This window comes from Anomalospiza imberbis, chromosome 27 (assembly GCF_031753505.1).
Source record: "Anomalospiza imberbis isolate Cuckoo-Finch-1a 21T00152 chromosome 27, ASM3175350v1, whole genome shotgun sequence".
NCBI classification, from domain to species: Eukaryota; Metazoa; Chordata; class Aves; order Passeriformes; family Viduidae; genus Anomalospiza; species Anomalospiza imberbis.
The window spans coordinates 2,370,483-2,392,474 of NC_089707.1; the positions used below are offsets into that span (position 1 = coordinate 2,370,483).

General features: G+C 48.8%; 1 protein-coding gene across 6 annotated transcripts in view; it reads left to right on the top strand.

The window, feature by feature from the left end:
- Window positions 1-21,084, top strand: part of RFX2 (regulatory factor X2) — a 79,612-nt gene extending 58,528 nt beyond the window's left edge. For 4 of the 6 annotated variants that reach the window (XM_068173683.1, XM_068173680.1, XM_068173684.1 and 1 more), the window contains 12 exons: window positions 4,820-5,001; window positions 8,064-8,183; window positions 9,810-9,925; window positions 10,786-10,904; window positions 11,193-11,305; window positions 13,447-13,598; window positions 14,406-14,503; window positions 15,449-15,598; window positions 17,283-17,491; window positions 17,796-17,949; window positions 19,469-19,511; window positions 19,662-21,084. In XM_068173683.1, the coding sequence (XP_068029784.1) occupies window positions 4,820-5,001; window positions 8,064-8,183; window positions 9,810-9,925; window positions 10,786-10,904; window positions 11,193-11,305; window positions 13,447-13,598; window positions 14,406-14,503; window positions 15,449-15,598; window positions 17,283-17,491; window positions 17,796-17,949; window positions 19,469-19,511; window positions 19,662-19,768 (1,563 nt within the window). In that variant the 3' untranslated portion in view covers window positions 19,769-21,084. The remainder of the gene's footprint in view (window positions 1-4,819; window positions 5,002-8,063; window positions 8,184-9,809; window positions 9,926-10,785; window positions 10,905-11,192; window positions 11,306-13,446; window positions 13,599-14,405; window positions 14,504-15,448; window positions 15,599-17,282; window positions 17,492-17,795; window positions 17,950-19,468; window positions 19,512-19,661) is intronic. The other 2 variants (XM_068173682.1, XM_068173685.1) reach the window with 1 other exon arrangement.
- Window positions 21,085-21,992: the final 908 nt, after the last annotated feature.

Below are 21,992 nucleotides of genomic sequence, written 5' to 3' on the forward strand. Positions count from 1 at the left end.
TTGGATGCTCCAGGGATGCTCAGAGCTCTGTCCTACCCACCTTGGATGCTCCAGGGATGCTCAGAGCTCTGTCCTACCCACCTTGGATGCTCCAGGGATGCTCAGAGCTCTGTCCTACCCACCTTGGATGCTCCAGGGATGCTCAGAGCTCTGTCCAGCCCAGCCTTGGATGCTCCAGGGATGCTCAGAGCTCTGTCCTACCCACCTTGGATGCTCCAGGGATGCTCAGAGCTCTGTCCAGCCCACCTTGGATACTCCAGGGATGCTCAGAGCTCTGTCCTACCCACCTTGGATGCTCCAGGGATGCTCAGAGCTCTGTCCTACCCACCTTGGATGCTCCAGGGATGCTCAGAGCTCTGTCCTACCCACCTTGGATGCTCCAGGGATGCTCAGAGCTCTGTCCAGCCCAGCCTTGGATGCTCCAGGGATGCTCAGAGCTCTGTCCTACCCACCTTGGATGCTCCAGGGATGCTCAGAGCTCTGTCCTACCCACCTTGGATGCTCCAGGGATGCTCAGAGCTCTGTCCAGCCCAGCCTTGGATGCTCCAGGGATGCTCAGAGCTCTGTCCTACCCACCTTGGATGCTCCAGGGATGCTCAGAGCTCTGTCCTACCCACCTTGGATGCTCCAGGGATGCTCAGAGCTCTGTCCAGCCCAGCCTTGGATGCTCCAGGGATGCTCAGAGCTCTGTCCTACCCACCTTGGATGCTCCAGGGATGCTCAGAGCTCTGTCCTACCCATCTTGGATGCTCAGAGCTCTGTCCAATTCAGCCTTGGATGCTCCAGGGATGCAACAGCCACCACCTGGAGACTGCAGGTGGCCAGAGCTACCTCCCAGTGCAGGTGTGGGACATCCCAGTGACCACCAGTGCTGAACCCAGCTCATGCTGTGGTACAGAAGGGAGAATTCTGCTCTCCAGGATGTTCCAGATCTCACCTCTTCATGGCAAAGAGCAAAACCACAACAGCAGGGAGAGCTTTACCCATCCCAAATTCCCCATGGCTGGCACACAGGATTGGCAGGCTTGTGCTGGAGGAGCGGGTGACTGCAATTTGTCAAGGCTGAAAGCAAATTCCAGCTTGACAAAAGCAAGGGGAAATGGGGAGATGATGCTAATTGCACTTAGCTGTGGCTTAATTGCTCTGAGTCTTGAGGTTGCAGAGTTCTTCATTGTCTTCTGTCCCTTGTTTTAAATTTGGCTTTTTGGAAATGTGCAAATTCTTGGGATGACGAGGTTTATTTTGTTACCATCAGCAGGTGGTTCATGCCAGGAATCTTTGGGGTTTAAAAAAAAATAAGAGGACAATTAAAAGTATCTCGTTCCAGAGGGAATTTTTCACATAATTTAACTAAAATCAATATGAAATGGAGCTTGATAACTGAATTTGGCTTCCAGACCTCCCTGAGAGGTTATTTAAGTGCACTTGAGATGTGCAGTGGGGAAGGTGAAGCTCCTGCTGAGCCCCAGTGACACGGGAGGGTTCTGATGAAACCATGTCAATGTGTGACTGCAGCTGACAGTGGCATTATTGCTGGGATTCTTTCTTTGGGATTGGGATTATTTCTTTGCCAGTTATGAGCTTGCAGATGATGGAAAGAAATCAGAGAAAAATAATTTTTTTGCAATTTTTGTACACAAGAGCCTGAAGTTGGAGGCGTTGAGGCCCTGTGGCTGTGGGATATCCACAGCACAACTAGGAATAGGAAGAAAATGTAATTTTTCCTCATTGTCTGCAAAAGGAAATAGCAAAAAACACCAAATAACCCCCACTGGAATTCTTTCCTGTGAGTGAATGGCTCTGTCCTAACTCTGAGCTCAACTGAGTGGAAATTTAGGAACTTGTTGCTCATGGTCCCAGCTAAAAACACCTGAAATATGACCCACAAATTGTTTCTTTTTTATATTTCATAGAAGTGGCCACAAGAAAACCTCTCCAAACCTGCACCTTCAAAAAAAAAAATTATTTTCTCAGCCAGCCCCAAGAGTGGCTTTTTCCACCCTTGGATCAAACCAGGATAAGGTTTTTGCCAGTGTTTTTTTCAAAGGAAACCAAACAGTCAGATAGAAATAAAGTTAAGGTAGAAATGAAAATTCAGTGTTCCCCTGTAGTGCCAATAACAAGCACAGCAGCATATGGCTGTAGAGTGATTTTATTGAACCTGATCGTGGCATAAACAGAAATAAACTGGGGAATATCTCATTGTCACAACTGAACAAAATTCAGAAAGCAAACAGAAGAAGATATTCAAATGGAAAGAGTTTTTAATTTTCTCATTTTAAGTGCCCAATGTGTTATTAGTTGTGAAGGAAGAACAAAAATCACGTTTGGAAAATTATTTATATTCTGACAGATCTCTGTTTCAAGCTCTTTTATGTTCTTTATAATAAATTTCTAATTCAATAGTGGGAGTTCATATTGTGAAACTCTGCAATGTTTGAGGGAACATAAAAAGACATTTGCAGGAAAAGGAAGCTGGGAGATGAAGGGAATCTTCTAGAAATATCAAAGATTAGAATAAAAATGCCCAGGATCAAATTTAAATGAGAGGGTTTATCTGTATCTGGATTTTCCACAGTAATACACAACTTTTATTTTTTTTTTTAAGGCTTAAGGCTTAAGATTTAGGAGATAAATAGCTGATGCACATTCAGTATCTTCCATAGGATAAATAAAATACCTGCTTTAAAAATTTGAAAGGATCTTAAGCAATAATCTATTAAACATAGGGGATGGGCCAAAATTAACAAAGATGTGGACAACTTAAAAAGTGAATTCCTGCTGGTGTTTTATGGCAAAACCTCTTGGGTCCACTTTTGTTAGAGGGAGCTGAATGGCTGGATGAGGCTCAGGGCCACAGAAAGATTTTTTGGGGCTTCCAGGGGTGTCTGTGCTGCAGGTGGGAGCAGGAAGGGTCGTTATGGATCATTAACAAACCATCTCTTGGAATTGTGGGGTTTGGAGAAGAGATCACCCCAAGGAGTGTCCTGGGTGGTGTGGAGCTGGGGGAAGGTGGAGGAGGAGAAGAGGCTCCTGAAAAGCAGGACAGAGGAACAAGTGGCCAGGAGGTTTTTCTTCCTTCCAGCTCCAAAGGCCACCAGAGCTGATGGAGCAGCCACAGGAATTTGTGGTTGGATTTGGATCAGCTCCAGCTGACAAAGCATGGAATGGGTTGGGTTGGAAGAACCTCAAAGCCCATCCAGTGCCACCCCTGCCATGGCAGGGACATCTTCCACTGTCCCAGGCTGCTCCAAGCCCTGTCCAGCCTGGCCTTGGGCACTGCCAGGGATCCAGGGGCAGCCCCAGCTGCTCTGGGCACCCTGTGCCAGGGCCTGCCCATCCTCCCAGGGAACAATTCCTGCCCAATATCCCACAAAAATCTCCCCTTTCCCAGTAGGAAGCCATTCCCTGTGTCCTGTCCCTCCATGCCTTGTCCCCAGTCCCTCTCCAGCTCTCCTGGAGCCCCTTCAGGCCCTGCAAGGGGCTCTGAGTTCTCCCTGGAGCCTTCTCTTCTCCAGGCTGAATGGAATAGTTTTAGTTGGAGAGTTTCAAGTTTTGGATGCAGCTGACTTTGTGCAGCAGCAGTTGAAATGTGGGTGTGTGAAGGAGACCCACAGAGCACACACTGAGGGGGCTGCAAGGCTCTGTGTGAGAGCAGGGTGGGCCACGAGACCAGCTCAGTGGAGTGAGGTGCCCGAGATGTCATCACACAGCTCAGGTTGTCTTTCAGAGAATTACTGATGTGAAATTCCAGCCTTGTGGTGAACTGGGACCTTGGAGTGTCACCAAGAGAAAATGGGAGAAAAGAGAGTGATGGTGGGAATGGAGAGGGTTTGGGTGCAGACCCATGGGCTTTGGCAAATCTCACGGATTTCTAGTCTAAATCCATACACAGTGCCCATATTTGCTTGGACTCTCAGCTGTACGGAGATGCTTCCACAATCCAAATCTGTTTTGCCCTGATCTGGTGGGAATGCAGCTGGTTCTGGTGCAGGGATGGAGATCTGGAGGGAGAGGGAAGCCTGCAAAATGTTAATCCCAGACATCCCTCATGACAGTGAAAGGGCTCTTACCTACCCTGTTGATATTAGTCCGAGTGTACATCCAGTTCCTTCCAAAATTCAATTATTACCACTCTCGTTTTATTGATGCTGAAGTCATTTAGTCAATTAAAGGAGATTACTGGGGGCTTTGCATTTGAATTCCTGTGCTGACACTGTGTGCTGGGCCTGCCCTTTCAGACTCTCTCCGTATAAATAATTTATATTAATTGCAAATTTTAATCAACAGCCATGTCAGAAGTTCAGACAGTAAATTTTGCAAAGTAGATGGATTCCCTCAGATTTTGAACGTTGCTTTGGCAACCATTAATTTTATTGTTAAGGGAGCCGTTGCAGACATGCCAATCTTCCAATTAATAAAGACTTTGCATCAATTTTCTTCCCCTAAAATTTATTTCTCTTAGGCAGTATCTCAAGATCTCTTTTGCTTGGAAAATGTGAATTTTTATAGCTTTATTTTGGCTCTGCAGGAATTCATCCGAACCCGAGGTGGACACTGAGGTGACAGCAGAACTGTGTTTTAATGAAAAATCTGACTGGTTTTGTTTGTGCTGGGTTCTTTTTCATCCTATAAACTGGCTTTTGCCATCCTATAAACTACCATAAAGTTATATAAATTACAAATTACGTGAATTAACTCACATCAATTAATTATCCAGTTCTCTTGAACTTCTCCATCCGGACGTTTAAGCGCCGACCCTGCCTGACATCCCATCCCTCTTTAGACTTGCATGTTCTTTATTTTTCCCTGCCTGAAGCTGCAGTGGCTGCTGGATAACTACGAGACAGCAGAAGGTGTGAGCCTGCCCCGGAGCTCCCTGTACAACCATTACCTGAGGCACTGCCAGGAGCACAAACTGGACCCTGTCAACGCCGCGTCCTTCGGCAAGCTCATCCGCTCCGTCTTCATGGGGCTGAGGACTCGGCGCCTGGGCACCAGGTTGGTGGCAATCTGCAGTTAAAGAAACAAAAAGCAACCCTCCTGCAGCATCTCTGGTGCACCCAGAACCTGCTGGACATCTTTAGGAGGTTCAGGTGTTTCTCTTCTGGGATCTACGGGAGCAACCGAGCTCGATCTGGTGGGAAAACGGGTTTTAGTTGAACCTAAAGTGCTTCTCATCTCATGAGGATCCCATTACCCCAGGGAGATGTGCCAGGGGGTTGGCATGTAGTTCAGGGAAAGGTTCCTCCCCTCCAAGGGTGCTGGGCACTGCCCAGGCTCCCCAGGAAATGGTCCCAAGGCTGCCAGAGCTCCAGGAGTGTTTGGACAGTGCTCCCAGGGTGGGATTGTTGGGTGCCTTTGCAAGGCCTCACTGACCACTGTGGTCTCTTCTAATCAGGATATTCTGGGATTCTGTATTGCCTGACAAAGATGAGGTGATTCATCCTCACAATTTCCACTGCAGAGCCCAGAATTCTGGGTCACTGAAGCCATTTCTCCCTGTGCCCCCATGACAGAATCCCCCATGACAGACCCTCTGCCCACAGCTTTGATGCAGACAAGGTGTAAAGTTATTAAATGGTTTATTTCTGAAATACCCAAAGCATTAGGGTATCTTGCAAGAGGTTTTTTTCTTCGAAACTGTCAAAGATCTGTAAGATGTTACAAGAAAAGTGTAACATGAGAAAATAAACTCCTGTAATTCCAGACATGTCCTTCAAGGGAGCACAGCTGAGTGAACTTTATCCCAGCTTATAATATTTAAGAATTGGGTAATATATTGCCTATAAAACAGTCATTGCTCCGATTGTTGAAGGTTTTATAATAAAATTCAAGCTTAAATATCTGGGCTTTTAAATGAGAACAAAACCAGATGTGACAAGGGCATTCCACAGCTGGAATGTGGAGATAACAGTTGTAGGAAGAGTAGGGGAGCATTGGATTTCTCTAGATTGGGTCAAATGCAAGAGCTCTGAAGTAATTTCTTTGGAGGAGAGAAATTCTTTAATCCCATCAAGGATTAAAGAATAAACAAGTGAGGGAAAAAAAGCCACACTGAAAATTGGAAATTTGCAGGCTGGGAAGGGGACAGTGAACCTCAATTACTGTGGAAAGAGCTGACCCCCATTATTTTCTTACTCGTTGTAATTTTAGGTTATAAAGGCAGCTGTTCTTTAATTTGCAGGCACTTAAATCACTTAGGACAGAGCTGAACATGGGGTGTGTGTAAAGTCCTTTGGTGCAGTGACAAAGACCCAATGATTCAATTGGGCCCTTGAAAAGAGAAAATTCCCCCCAAGAAAGAACCCAATTTGATAAATACTCTTCTCACATTTCTCTAATTTTCCAATGGGAAGCATCCTTGGATTTAAGGTGCCTCCAATCCCAGTTTTGGTGACACAGCAAACGAATTTTAAGTCTCCCTACTCTGTGCTCTGGAGATGCTGTTGGTGCTTCCCTGGCTTGGTCTCTTCTCCCTCTGAGGACTCAATTCACCCATTTTTGGTGACAAATGGGCTGAAGCCAAATTGGACACGCTATCACCATGTGTCCATGGCTGCAGAACTGTCCTCGCTCCCACTGGGACCAAAAAATTCCAGTTTGGAGGAAAAACTTCAGCTGACACATCTCTCTCTAATGTGGGATCACACCCTCCTAAAGAGCACCACAGCAGCAAAGGAGAAAGAATTTCAGCTCCCTGTGGTTGGAGAAAGCTTTCGTTTTTTACAAAACCTACAAAAATGAGCTGCTCCAAGGACAAAACCACATCAAAGCCTGATGCTGTTCCTGCAGAAGTGCTGGCAACAGAAAGACATTTTTCTTTTCATAGTGAGCCATTCAGTCAGTTTTATCCAAATCTGGATAAATATGGACGCTTGTTTTTGTGGAAAAAACAAATCCCTGAACCCTCATCAAATAGCAAAGTGTCCCCTGTGGTCTTACAGTCACTCTGTTCTTCTCCAGGCACCATGGGCTGCTTGGAACAAACCTGGCCAGGTTTAAGTGTGGATGCCACTGCACTTGGCCACAAGTGGGTTTAAATTTTCTAGGGGATGATGGCATTTCATTGGTTTCATGCCTTGTGAAGGCTGAGCTAGAACAGAGACTGGACAGAGCTAAAGAATAAAGTAGGGATTTGTTAAAAGGCCTCAATAGATCCACCTTGGGCAGCACAAGAGCCCAGCCAGGGCTGCACCCAAGATGAACCAAAATGGTCACAAAATGCACGACCGCTCACAGGGTCTCTCACTTTTATAAGTTCTGCTCCTTTTGCACATTGGAGTTCATTGTCCCATTCCAGCTCCAGCCCATGGAGTGTGGATATTCTCAGTTCAATCAGAGAGAAAAAGAGAGGGTTTTCTAATCAGGTGAGAGCCTGGGAAGCAGTTGGGGAAGAATATAAATAATTCTCTAATCTCTCTTGTTATTCACATTGTTTATAGATATGTTCTGCCACAGTGTGTCATTCACTGCTCACCAATAGTGTGAGATGTTTTTACTCTAAGACCAATGAAATTAATCCGCACAATGTTCTCTATATATAGAGCAGTGCATTTGAAATAAAGAAGTGTTCATTCCTTGCCTTTTGACTTGGAGTCATTCTGTTCCCATCCTGCTTAACAGCGACTTCTGGTGACCCCGACACGATCTGCTTCCCAGGCTCTCGCCTGGTTAGAAAACCCTCTCTTTTTCTCTCTGACTGAACTGAGAATATCCACAATGGAGTCCCATCCTGCTTGTTTTTCTCTCTTCAGCCCACGTTGTTTGTGCCCTTCGGCCTGAGATTTGGATCATTTGTCCTTGGTCCCCAGCTGGAGAAGGAATTGTTTTGTCTCCCTGCTCTGTGCAGAGAGCTCACCATCCCCTGATATGAAGCCCAGACCCACACACTAAAGCAGCACAGAATCTGAAAAATAGAAAAGCTCAAACCTGAGGCATCAAATTCATCCCTTCAGCCACTCAAACAGAGCTTGGCAGCTGTGTGCTGCATGAAATGGGGTGTGTTGTCCAAGCAACCAGGGCCACAATGCCCTTGTCAGTGACTGAGTTGATATTTCCAGGGGAAATTCCAAATATCACTACTACGGGATCCGCCTGAAGCCGGAGTCGCCGCTGAACCGCCTGCAGGAGGACACCCAGTACATGGCCATGAGGCAGCAGCCCATCCACCAGAAGCAAAGGTAGGTGCCCCCAGGCCCTTCCCAAAACACTCAGCCGGTCCCTGGGATTTGGCTCCACTTGGGAAGTTCAAACCAGGTGAAAGAATTCAGAGATTTGACAAATCAAATTAAAACAGATGATAGATCGTAGTTAAACATCTTGTTTAAAAGATAGAGTTTTACACCTTAGCTGAAAAAACTTCACAAAATAAGTTTATATACATTGTTATAGTGACAATGTTAGTGCTAGTACCTTGGATACTTCACTGTATACAACAATGCACAAACAAAACCATCAAAGAAGTTCTTCTGTTCAAGAGAGAGGAGGAAATGTGGGAAATGGATTTGTAGAAAATTCTCAAAGCCTGACAGAAGTCTCACACAGTGTGCACCTGTATGCAAACCTTGAGATAGGAAATGCTGACTGAGAAATGCCATGGAACAGGACAGACATTGCTGAGAGAGAAATGGAAATAGACACAAGTTTCAAAGGGTGGTCTTGCAAACAAGACTGGATACTTTGGAGAAATAGGACTGTGAAAGATGCATTGTATTAGGACCCATGAGGGGTAATTTTAGATGATTGGCTTTAAGGCATTTACAGCATGGTGTGGCTAAAGCTGATAGGCCAAGAAACACTTACAATGTATTGTAATTAGGAAATAGTTGGCTTCTGATTGTGATGGTGTGAATTATAACATCTGTATTGGCTCACCCTTCTCATGAGACTGAAAATGGAATAAAAGTTTTTAAAACACCTCTCAGTTGCCCCATCTCTGGGTCAGAAAAGGTTGCTGAAGAACCAGAGCCAAGCTCTGGAAGGGTCCAAAACCTATCCCAGGTAATGCCCCATCCCTGGAAATATTCAAGGCCAAGCTGGATGAGACTTGGAGCAACCTGTTTTAGTAGATGTCCCTGCTCACTGCAGAGGGTTGGACCAGATGGCCTTTAAAGGACTTTTTCAACCCAAACTCTTCTGGAATTCCATGGAATGGGATTTACCTGCCTGTTCTCCTTGCCAGTGGCATGTTCCACCCTGTGTGTCACCTTTCACAGCTTCCCTGCAGCCACAATGGTTTAGGATCTCAGCTATGGAGATGTCGATGCCAATCCAGTGTGAAGGACCTGGGGGCTTGTGCTGTATTTGTGTAGATTTTGGGGTTTCAGATGTTTTTCTGTGCAAAAGTGCAAGTTAAATAGTGCCATGCTTAGCCTTGTGCCTGAGTAATTTTAAAGATAAAACCCAGTGTGGAAAGGGATTTGGAATTGCCTTCTGCAAGTATGGACACTTCTGGTTGTTGCTGAAGTGCAGAAGGAGAAGAATTTATTTCTTCACCTCCCAAACAGAAAGTAAATGCAAATGTCAGTACTTGAGACAGAGTCTGGAACCCACTGCAGCTCTGCTTTTCTTTTTTGATTTTTTGGTGTCACCAAACTTCTTAGCCCCTTTAATTCTGTCTTGGGGAAGCATTTCTAAAGGAGCTTCTCATTTCCCCTCCATTTGATTCCATGGTGTTAATGATCAACATGTTTGCCTTGAATGTACCAACCACTCCATGAACTCACAGATCTGTGTTCTAAATAACATATAGGTGTTTTCTCCTGTCTGTGTGGATCCTAATCCATCCTAATTCTGATGGGATTTAGGTACAGAGCAGCCCAGAAGATGGATGGGATGGCAGAGAGTGCATCCAACAGCAACCCCCACACCACACCCGAGCAGTCAGTGGCTGCTCAGTGCCAGCACCACCAGCAGTTCATAGGTGAGGATACTCCTTTGGTGATCAATTATTCCACGTCAGGGATTTGGGCTTCAAGGGGAAGGTTTTATCCAGCAAGTTCTGACTGTTGGGCTTTCCTAATATATCTACAGTATATGCACACACACACACACACACATATATATATGTGTGTATATATATATATATACAGTATGCTTTCCTAATAAATCTACAGCATTTTATTTTATTTTTTTCAGATATATATATATTATATATAGGATGTGTTCTATAGGTTTTTGTAGTGTCCCACTTGCTAAGTTTACCTGCTGACTCCTGTCTCCCCAGGAAGGCTTTTCCCTCGAGCCCACGGGTCTGTTGGGTCCCTCATAGTATGGTTTTAATCCATCTGGTTTATTTAAATTCCATGGAAGAGTGGAGGTCCTGGCCAGAAGGGGGAAGCAATTCCCTTCCTTGCAAAGGCTGCAATGGGGATCTGGGTGCAGATGATCCATACTGACTTTCTCCTTATGGATTTGCTGGTCCTGGATCTGTGTCTCCATCACAAATCCCAGCTCCTGACACCTCTGCTGCCCAATTCTATTCCCCATTGTACTCCTTAAACAGCAGAGAGATATTTTCAGGGAAATTCTAATGGATGGTTGATGACGATAATGTTTTTTTATTTCTTTTATTACAAACAGAAAGGAAATATTTTCCTTTCCCCACTGAATCCACTGGGCTGTGGTTGTTTGCTTTATCTCAGTATAAATCAGGGAAAGGACTAAATTATCTCATTTTCCTGTCTCATCCCAGCTGGAACATGAAAGAGCCTCCAGTGACAGCAGCATCTTGTACTCTGAGCTTTCCTAGCCCTCACCATCTTTCCCAATTTCTTTTCCCAGATGTAACCCACGTCTTTCCTGAGTTCCCAGCCCCTGATCTTGGTAATGTCCTCTTACAAGAAGGTTTCACCTTGAACGACGTGAAAACCCTGCAGGTTCTCTACAGGAGGCACTGTGAGGTGACTGTGTGCAATATTCTTTGGGGATTATTTGTCATTGATTTATTAACTGACATGGGACATCACTCAAGGGACCAGCTCATATCCCACACTTAGGAAAAGCTGGGAATGCTTAATTTGCCAGGAATTACAACTCAAATATTGTTGTTTTTTTTCCACTGTGTGACCTGTTTTATGTTAAGTTGGTTACCACAGCAGTGCCAATTCCGTTGTTTTTCATGTAAATGATTTCCTGTGAGTGGCAGCACTCGAGCTGAGTGCTCACCCCGTGGTGTTCTTTGCTGTCAGGCCACTTTGGATGTCGTGATGCACCTCCAGTTCCACTACATCGAGAAGCTGTGGCAATCCTTCTGGAGTCCCAAGGCACCCCCTAGTGATGGCCCCACTGCTCTGCCTTCCAGGTACTCCATTTGTTGCAGATGCATCTCTTCTTAAGATGCATTAAGTGGTTTTAGGCTTTTTGGGAGAGAATTTGGGAGCATTTTCTGCCCTGCAGAGCCACGACAAAGAGAGTTGGAAGTGTTTAATATTGTTATGGAAAGTTCAGAGCTCTGAGGAAGGGTCTGCTCTGATTAGAGAATTGTGGGGTCACTGAGGTTGGAAAAGCCCTCCAAGATCATCGAGTCCTGAGGTGTTGGGGCATGGGTTGGACTCGATGATTTTTAAGATCTCTTCCAACCTGGTCATTCTGTGAATTCTGTGAGTCTGTCCATCAACCCAGCACTGCCATGGTCACCACTCAGCCATGTCCCCAGGTGCCACATCCACACCTTTTTTGGACACTTCCAGGGATGGTGACTCCACCACTGTCCTGCACAGACTGTTCCAATGCCTGACCACTCTTTCAGTGAAGAAATTTTCCCTCACATCCAATCTAAACCTCCCCTGGGGGGACTTGAGGCTGATTCCTCTCATCCCTGTCCCTTGCAGCAGGGGGGATCCTGCTTTCCCCAGTGCTCAGGAGCAGGGGTGATGATTCCCTGCTCAGATTTTAGGGACTCTCTGAGCTTTTAGGGATATCCAGACTGACTCTCTGCCTTGCCTGGCTGCCCAGACCTGTCAGTGCCTCGTGTTTTGAGGCAGATCATTGCAAACAAAGCTGCTTTCATCTTTTCACTCCTGCCTGGCTCGTTGCTTTGCCTCTTCCTTATCCTTTATGCATTGGGAGCTGCTCCCAGAGGAATGGAAATAAGTGAAAACAGAGAAAATTGAAAAAGTGAAGGTTTCTTCTTAAAATTTCTATCACAAATCTGTCCACTCTTACTGAGGCTATAAAGATGAAGGTTTTCTATTGAGAAGAAAAATGGTAAAACATTGAGTAATAAGGAAAAATTCCCTCAAAAATCAGTAGAATATGGCCCTGTAGATGTTGCCCAGGGGATATTTTCCTGCAAGGAGTCACTGCAGCTGTGTTTGCTTGGTTTAAAATCTTATTTTTTTGAGGGAACAGCTCCCAGGCAGATTGCAACACCCCAGGAGCTGTTTCTAGGTACACAGGGGAAACTGGAGGCAGCTTTTGTGCAGGGCTCTCAAACCTCTGCCACTAACCCAGAGAGGTAAATAACACACTCCCTCCCCTTCTTAATATATAAATATAAGTACAAACCCCAAATATCAGGGAGGTGGCACACTGGAAGCATGAGAAGATGCAGAACATGGATGTACTTAACAGCAGATTTCCCGACCTGTTTCTCCAGCTGGGATTTTCCAGGAGTTATGCCCAGGGAGTTCACCACTAAAATTCTGCAGGCTGAGGCTCCAAGTTCCCTTTTAGAGCATGTCCAAGGCTTGGCTTTAATGATTTTGATGGGGAAAAAGACCCTTTCCATGGGGAAAGACCCTTTCAAATTCCCAATTCCCAGCATAATGTGTGGGTGAGCAGCTGTGGCAGTGAATTCAGGTTTCAGCTCTTTCTGCTTGCTGTGTAACAAATATCTGGTGCCTTTATACATCTACAAAGTGAAAATGCTGGAAGCTGGATTGACCCCAGTCAGTTACAGACAATATATTTTGTTCTTATCCAAACATTCAGTCTCCTTCCTTCTGAAAACGTTCAGCATTTGGAGAGGTGTTTTCAAACACCTTGAAAACATCTCAATATCAGCTCATCTGCCCCTACAGTGGCTGCAAAGTTTTTGTCCCCAGTGCTGTGGCTCAGGAGGTAGAGAGCAGAGGGGTGGGAAGGTTTGGGAACAGCTGGGGCTGTAAGGAGGACCCAGCTGAGCCTTTGCTGCCTGTGCTGGAGCTCAGCTCCCACGTGAACAGGGGGTGTGAGAGGCAGGGAAGTTAAAAAGGGACAAGGGGAAGGCAGGCCAAGCACCAGGAGTGTGGATTTGAGGGAAAACTGCTCCAAGCTCTGGCCCCAAGGACAGGGAGGTGCTGGCAGAGACAAGACCTGTGCGAGCAGTCAAACATTTCCTTTTGCAAGGCGCACAAACATGGATTTTTCTGCTGAAAACTGGAGTTAGCAATGCAGAGGGAGGGGGAAAGCACTGAAAGCAAACCTGCTGCTAACTCTGTCTCCTTCCTCCTCCTCCTGCAGTGAAGAGGAACCCGAAGGGACCCTCCCAAAGGACAAACTGATCACCCTGTGCAAGTACGAGCCCATCCTCAAGTGGATGAGGAGCTGTGACCACATCCTGTACCAGGCCCTGGTGGAGATCCTCATTCCTGACGTGCTCAGGCCAGTGCCCAGTGAGTACCCACAGCCCCATCTGAGTCTGATCTCACTCTGGCTACCACTTGCCACAAAGATTTCCACTGTAAAAACCCACTTGGAGGTGTTTGTCTTGGCTAAAATACAAAGGCAACAGCAGTGCTCCTCCTGCAGCATTGCTCTGGGGGGATATTTTGTACCTCCTGGGAATTCCTCTCCCTTTTAAATTTGCTGTGTTGCATATCACATCTCCTGATTTTGGCCAGGAGTTTGGATATGGGAGCTCTTTGGGATGTGGCTCCTTGGAGGTCTTTGTTTGCACAGGACCATCCTGTCCCTGACTGCACTCCTGGAAATTAGAGGTCAACTTTTTGGGAGATTAATAATGGGGTGTTGAGGGTTTTCTCTCTGATTTGGATTCCCAAATGTCCCTCTGAGGGCTGTCGCAAGCTGGGGCACAAGGGTGTCTTTGAAGAGCAAATTTCAATGCTTGAAAAATGCTCAGAAGGGCCATGAATAAGAAAAGGACAAAGAAAATAAAAATCATAAAAAAACATAGAAATGTTCAGGATGGAAAAGACCTCTAAGATCGTTAAGTCCAATTGTCATAAGAGTAAGAATAAGAGTAAGAGTAAAAAAATGAAAAAGAGAAATGAAAAATAAAAAGAAAAATAATAATAATAAGAGTTTGAGTAATAACATGAAAGAATAATTTGGGTGCATCAACCCAGCTGATTTCCTTGATGCTGAGCTGCCATCTCAGCTTTCCCAGCAGTCCTAAGCTAGAAAATGGTAGCTAAAAATGCTACAGACCAGCCTTTCTGACTTTGCAGCCTTCTTTGCAGGCACGCTGACCCAGGCAATCCGGAACTTTGCCAAGAGCTTGGAAGGGTGGCTGATGAATGCCATGAGTGAATTCCCCCCCCAGGTCGTGCAGACCAAGGTGAGCAGAGAGGGGCCCAGTGTGTGTCTGTATCCTCCAGAAATTCCTGCTGGGGTTTGGCCACCTGGCACGGTGCAGTGGCTGGTTGTGAACCAAAATCAGCCAGGAGTGGGAGCACAGATGGGGCAGTTCCTTTGTACCAGAAGCTGATGGTGCTCTGTGCATGGAGCCTTTCCTGTGTCCTGAAATTGCAGAAAAAGCTTTGTGGGAGAAAATCCTAGAGCCACAGAATTTCCTGAGCTGGAAGGGACCCACAGGGATCATCACAAACCCCTGGCCCTGCACAGACACCCCAACAACCCCACCCTGAGCATCCCTGGCAGCGCTGTCCAAACGCTCCTGCAGCTCTGGCAGCCTTGGGGCCGGGACCATTCCCTGTTATCTCTGCCCTGGAATGAGGCTGTCCTCCTGGAAAGCACAGGAGTGGCATTGCCCCAAGGCTCCTGTTCTCCTAAAACCAGGGATTCTTGCTGCTTCTTCCCACCATGCTGGTCTCTGCTGGAGGCAGAGTGTGAAAACCTGGTAGCTTAAAGAGAATAAATAAAGGAATCATAGAATGATTTAGGTTTGGGTTCTTCCACTGCTGTTCTGCCTCCTGTGTGGCCCAGGCAACCACACAATGAGAGGTCAGAATCCTTTATTCCCTACAAACCAACCCAAACTGAGCAGCACCTAAAGAGACACCATTGGTTCACAATCCACACTGTGCCCTCAACATGTTTTACAGCCACCCGTGCCCAAGGATTGACTAAGTTGTTCCAAGTACCTGGCACAAGGATTAGGTTGGAAATGACCTTTAAGATGATTTGAGTCCAACCACCACCCCAGCACTGCCCAGGCCACCACTAAACCGTGTCCCCAAGCCGTGCCCACACGTTTTTTGAGCCCTTCCGTGGCTGGTGCAGGGAGCAGAGCACGCCCTGCAGCCCCTGTGCTGTGTTGCAGGTGGGGGTGGTGAGTGCCTTTGCCCAGACCCTGCGCAGGTACACGTCCCTGAACCACCTGGCGCAGGCGGCGCGCGCCGTGCTGCAGAACACGTCCCAGATCAACCAGATGCTCAGCGACCTCAACCGTGTGGACTTCGCCAACGTGCAGGTAACCTGCGGGCTCCCCTGCCCCTCACCTGCCCCACAGGTGGGGCTCCACAGCCAGGCTCTCTGCTGGTAGCCACTGTTCAATCCCCAGTGCTGGAACCCACCTGAATGAACTGGGGGTGTTTATCCTGGAGAAGAAAAGACTCAGGGGTGACCTTATCACTCTCTACAGCTCCTGAAAGGTGGCTGTGCTCAGGTGGGGTTGGGCTCTTCCTCCAGGAACTGACAGAACCAGAGGACTCAGTCTCAAGCTGCCCAAGGGAAATACAGGTTGGATATTAGGAAATAGATTTTCCAGAAAAGGTGATAAAGCTCTGGAATGGCTGCCCAGGGAGGTGGTGGAGTCACCATCCCTGGGTGAGTTTAACAAAGCCTGGATTGGCACTGGGTGCCAGGGTTCTGTTGAGCTGTTGGGGCTTGGTTGGACTCAATGATCTTGGGGTCTCTTCCAACCCGGTGATTCTGTGAATTCTGTGAACAAGGTGATGGGTTTGGTGTTGTTTTGCCAGGTGAATTTTCCACCTCACTGTGGAAAAGGAGCTTCTGTAAGATTCACAAATCATTAAAGCTGGAAAAAACCTCCAATGCCATCCAGTCCAACCTTCAGCTGAACCCCACCATGCCCACTAAACTGTGTCCCAAACAACTCATTTTTGAACACTTCCAGGGGTGGTTACTCCACCACTTCCCTGGGCACCCCATTCCAATTCTTTTCCACTTTTCCAGTGAAGAATCAAGTGCTACCAACAATTATGGAGTTCTAAAAATATTGTGGTCCAGACAGATGAGAGGGGCCATGATTCAGAGCTGGTTTTCAGCCCTTTCCTGCTAGAAATTAACTCCTGGGTTGGGATACAACACCATGCAGGCCTGGCTTGAGTAACTGTGAGCCTTTCTTCTGAGCAAGAGCAGGGCATGAGTAACTGTGAGCCCTTCCTCCTGAGCAGGAGCAGGTCATGAGTAACTGTGAGCCCTTCTTCCAAGCAGGAGCAGGTCATGAGTAACTGTGAGCCCTTCCTCCTGAGCCAGGAGCAGGTCATGAGTAACTGTGAGCCCTTCCTCCTGAGCAGGAGCAGGTCATGAGTAACTGTGAGCCCTTCCTCCTGAGCAGGAGCAGGTCATGAGTAACTGTGAGCCCTTCTTCCAAGCAGGAGCAGGTCATGAGTAACTGTGAGCCCTTCCTCCTGAGCAGGAGCAGGTCATGAGTAACTGTGAGCCCTTCCTCCTGAGCAGGAGCAGGTCATGAGTAACTGTGAGCCCTTCCTCCTGAGCAGGAGCAGGTCATGAGTAACTGTGAGCCCTTCCTCCTGAGCAGGAGCAGGGCATGAGTAACTGTGAGCCCTTCCTCCTGAGCAGGAGCAGGGCAGGAGTAACTGTGAGCCCTTCCTCCTGAGCCAGGAGCAGGGCAGGAGTAACTGTGAGCCCTTCCTCCTGAGCAGGAGCAGGGCAGGAGTAACTGTGAGCCCTTCCTCCTGAGCAGGAGCAGGTCATGAGTAACTGTGAGCCCTTCCTCCTGAGCAGGAGCAGGGCAGGAGTAACTGTGAGCCCTTCCTCCTGAGCAGGAGCAGGTCATGAGTAACTGTGAGCCCTTCCTCCTGAGCAGGAGCAGGTCATGAGTAACTGTGAGCCCTTCCTCCTGAGCAGGAGCAGGTCATGAGTAACTGTGAGCCCTTCCTCCTGAGCAGGAGCAGGCCTCGTGGGTGTGCCAGTGTGAGGAGGGCATGGTACAGAAGCTGGAGCAGGATTTCAAGCTGACTCTCCAGCAGCAGAGCTCTCTGGACCAGTGGGCCAGCTGGCTGGACAATGTGGTCACTCAAGTGCTGAAGCACCACGAGGGCAGCCCCAGCTTCCCCAAGGCAGCCCGGCAGTTCCTGTTGAAGTGGTCCTTCTACAGGTACATTTTCTTTCTCGTTTTGGGGGTATTTCTGCGTCAGGCTTGAGGCATGTAAAGAGCTCCTTGAAAAGCCAAGGCCAAGTTCTTTACTCCCATGCAACTTTGCTTAACTGTGGTTCTGGTATCCTTTCAGGATGGGGACAGGATGCTCCATAAATTAATTTCTTAAAAGTGTTTTGATACTTTTGGGTCAGAGGCAGAGAAAGCGTTGGGTCCCACAGTACCACCAGGGTCCAGAATTCACATCAGCCACGGCACAGGGTGTAAAACTCAACCCAAATTTCTGATTCCTGCCAATTCCCAGCTCCATGGTGATCCGGGACCTCACCCTGCGCAGTGCCGCCAGCTTTGGCTCCTTCCACCTGATCCGCCTGCTCTACGACGAGTACATGTTCTACCTGGTGGAGCATCGTGTGGCCCAGGCCACAGGGGAGACCCCAATTGCTGTCATGGGAGAGGTGAGAATCCTTTATTCCCTACAAACCAACCCAAAAGAAGCAGCTCCTCAAAAGACACCGCTGGTTCACAAACCGCACTGCGCCCTCGCCTTGTTTTACAGCAAAAATTATTTATTGAGTTGTTTTGGCACAAGGATAGGGCTCCTGGAGCACCTTCCCTGAACGGGTGGGTTTGGAGTTTGGGGTGGTTGAGCATCATTTGGGGTTTGGAGGCCTGGAGAAGGGAGGGAAAGGATTTCCCCTCTTCTCTGCACCACCTGTGACTGCCAGCCCTGACTTTGGGTCTCCTGACAGGGCAAAGTCCATCTCAACCAAACAAAAATGGCCCAAAAGTTGCTTTCAGCAACTGAACTTCTCCAGGCCTCTACAAGCTCCAGCATTACATGCACAGTCAGCCACTCCCTCCATTTTTGAGGTGAAGAAGAGGATGATGGTGTTGTTTGGGCTGTTTGTGAGGGTTTGGGGGTTTTTTTGTTCACAGTAAGTCTGGTGCCTGGCTTGCAGGCAGGTCCTGTCCTGCCTAGCTGAAGCCACATCCAGTTTTCCCCTCTGAAATACAGAGTTAAAAGCCCCAGATGAACTTGTGTGACAGCAATGCTGAAACTATTTTGAGTTTAAAACTGAGCCCACGTGCTCAAAACTGATCTCATTTGCTCCTTGAAGCTTCCACAGAGCTCATGTAGGGATCCAGGCAAACCAAAGCCTGTTGGTTCTGCCTTCCCTCCCCCTCCCACAGTGCTCCAGCTGCAGTGCTGAGTTCCCACTATTCCCTGCAAAACCTCCACCTTCAGTGACATTAAAGGAACATGAAAGGCAGAGACTGGCTCCCAGCAAAGCCCAGCTGTGCGAGGCTCTCATGCCTCAGGCTTTTCCTTCCTGAAACCCTTGCAATATTCCTGTTCTCCAGGAGGAGGCTGATTCTTCCCAGCAAAGAAGGATAAAGTGTCCTTCCACTCCCACTGAACTTTGCAATTCCCACTGTCCTCAGCTCCTGCCCAGCTTTCCATGACCTTTCAGCATTGTTGTTGCAGCAATTTGGTGTCTCAGGCCTCGTCGTTGAGAGGGACACCACACCTCCAGAGCCAAGGAGCTCTCTGGTTCCACTTGGCACCACGGCCTGGCTGGCCAAACTCTCTCTGACATCACTGCAAAGGCTTTGCAGAGAGGTGAAGGTGGAGTCCAGGACAGGGGGAATGCCTGAGAGGTGGAAAGGGCTGGAGAAAAGGCACCACTTTTGCCTGCAGCAGCACTTGGTCACCCACCTGGGAGATGGAAAAATTTCCATCCTTTCATTCTCCCTTAATTCCAGAGCTGAATCCTGCCCTGGATTGTTGTGTGTAGTGTGTGCCCAGAGGTTTAAATGGCAACAAAAGGCTTTTCCCCCAAACCCTGTGGTTGGTTTTGATTTCTGCTCTCCACCACCAGCACTGATGCTCACGGTCTCTCCTGGGTGGTTGAAATTGTCGGGCACCTCGGCTCCCCAAAGCCTCCCTGACCCCGTAACTCCTTTTTCTTTCAGTTTGGTGACCTCACATCCCTGTCCCCGACTCTGCTGGACAAAGGTACCTCCGCTCCCTGCCGGGGAGCTCTGCTGGGATGGCTGGGATGGCTGTGGGCTAGGGGGGGAACCTCGTGCTGCCTCTTGCAGCCTGCTCTGCTGGCAAGCAGCTCCTGGTGGCCCCGTGCCCTGCTCTGAGCCGTGTCCTTTGCAGATGACATCAGCGAGCTGGGCACGGAGGAGGACCCGGAGCGGGCGCTGGGGGAGCCGCTGGTGAAACGGGAGCGCAGCGAGCCCGGCCACTCCCTGCAGGACATCTGACACGGGCGCTGGACCGAGCCGTCCGGAGCCAGGCGGGGCGTGCCGAGGCTGGAGCTCCCCGGATCTGCGTTATTATAGTGCCTCTTAGTTTCTCTTTATGTTTACTTGTGTTTGAGGATGGGCTGAGCCGGTATGGCTGCCAGTGTCCCTCCAGAGTGGAGGGAGAAGCTCCAGAGTCTGCTCCCAAGGGATGGAAGGCTCTGTGGTCAGCAGCAGGTGGGATGTGCCTGGCTGGAGGAGCTGGCCTGGCTCTCCAGCCGGAGCGAGGCGCACGGACGAGGCTTGCTCTGGCAGGGAAGGTGCTTTGGGTTCCTTCCCCACGTCTCAGACTTCACTGTGATACAAACTTGAACCAATCAGTGCCCAAGAAGAAGGAAAAATACTCGGCCCTTCTCCTGCAGCCTTTCCAGATGAGCTGTCCTGGCTCTGGCTTTGCCAAATCTCTTGCACCGGGGAGCTCAGGGCAGTTTATGTCCCTTGTCCCCCTGGAGAGAGGCTCCAGGCTGCACATCCCGGCGGACACAGGCATGCTCTGGGACTATGGGATGGGCATTCCCACCTGCTTCCATGTCTCCCCAGCTTGGCACTTCACCCCAATGCTCCTGGGATGCCACCAGGCCAAATCAAGATACCAAAGGACTCCGAGGCAGTGGCAGCTGGAGGCAGAGCGTGTTCATGTTCCCACGTGCCATGATGCCTGGAGGCAATCCCATGATGATCCCATGGCAATCCCGTGGCAATCCCATGATGATCCCATGGCAATCCCATGATGATCCCATGGCGATCCCGTGGTGATCCCATGGCAATCCCATGGCGATCCCCATCCTCCACGGTGCCCAGGCAGATGGGAACTGGTCCCACATCCTGGGGTTTGTGAAATTCCCACCCCATGTCCTGCTCTGGAGGGTCTGGAGCAGGGGCGAGGGTGTGTGACCACAGTGCCTTAGGGTGGGCCTTGTTCCTGTTTCCCCCGCTCTGGGTGGGCCAGCACAGCTCAGACTGGCCCAGCACAGCTCAGACTGGCCCAGCACAGCTCAGACTGGCCCAGCACAGCTCAGACTGGCCCAGCAGCCCATCCCAGGTAGGGAGGGGCTGGCACAGACCCCAGAGGGGTCAGCACTCCACTGGCATTTCCCTCTCTGGATCCCTGTGCCTTTTCCTGCGGCGTGGCTCCCGTGGGGCTGAGCTGGGGGAGCTCTGCAGGGTTTATCCCAGTCCTGTGGGGTCTGTGCTGACATGGATTGCCCTGGGATGCTGTGGACTACACTGGGGTGCTGTGGGCTACAGGGCAGAGGAGGGGTGGGATCTGTCATCAAGCTAAACTGCAAAACAAAGCCCTGGGGCAAATGTCTCTGTGAATAAAGGCCGTGTCATAAATAGCTTTCATTATTATGGTTTCTAATGATGCAGTGTTTGGTGTGAGCTTTTCCAGGGGTCTCGTGTGCATTTGCCTAGCAGAGTATATTCTATCCCAATCTCTGATTTTCTCATTCCCAGTGGCACTGAGGCAACTGTGGCACTTTCAAACATGTTCCTAATGGCAAGTGAAATGAGAGTGTGTGCAGTGGCACATCCTCCCTCTGTCCCGTGCTGCTGTGCCAGGGTGGTGTTTGTCTGTAAATGTCTCACATGGAAGTGGCAGGAGAGAAGTGACAGAGGCAGGTTTAAATGTACATAACCATGAAAACTCCCTGGGTCAGAGTCCACACTTGGGATCCTGCTGATGAGACAAGAGAGTCTAAAAAAACAACTGAGCAACCAAATCTTAACTGCCCTGCTCCCTCTGAGGGCCAGAGGAAGTTCAGCTCTTCCTCCAAGGGAAGCCAGCGTGCAAAGGAGATGCTCTGGAGCTCTGCAGCAGCGTGTGAGGAGGCTGGAGCAGCACCCAAACCCCCTCCACACAATTCCCAGCTAAAGCTGAACAGCAATAAATGTGTATCCAATGCTCAGGCCTGCACAAGGAATGTTGTGGTCCCATTTCTTCTGTGATCCCTGAGAGGTGCCAGGAGATGCTGCAGCAGCCTCAGGGGGATGCAGGAGCTGCCCAGGGCAGGGTGATTGAAGCAGTTTGGGGCAGGGATCCGGGGTCTGCAGCAAAGCAGGTTCCCCTGGAGCAGCAGCTGGTGTGTCAGATAACCCAGAGGGGAGGAGAGGCTGAAGGATCAGACTGAGCACAGGACAACAGGAGGATTTTCTAATTAAGCTTCCAGACTAATTGAGAGGA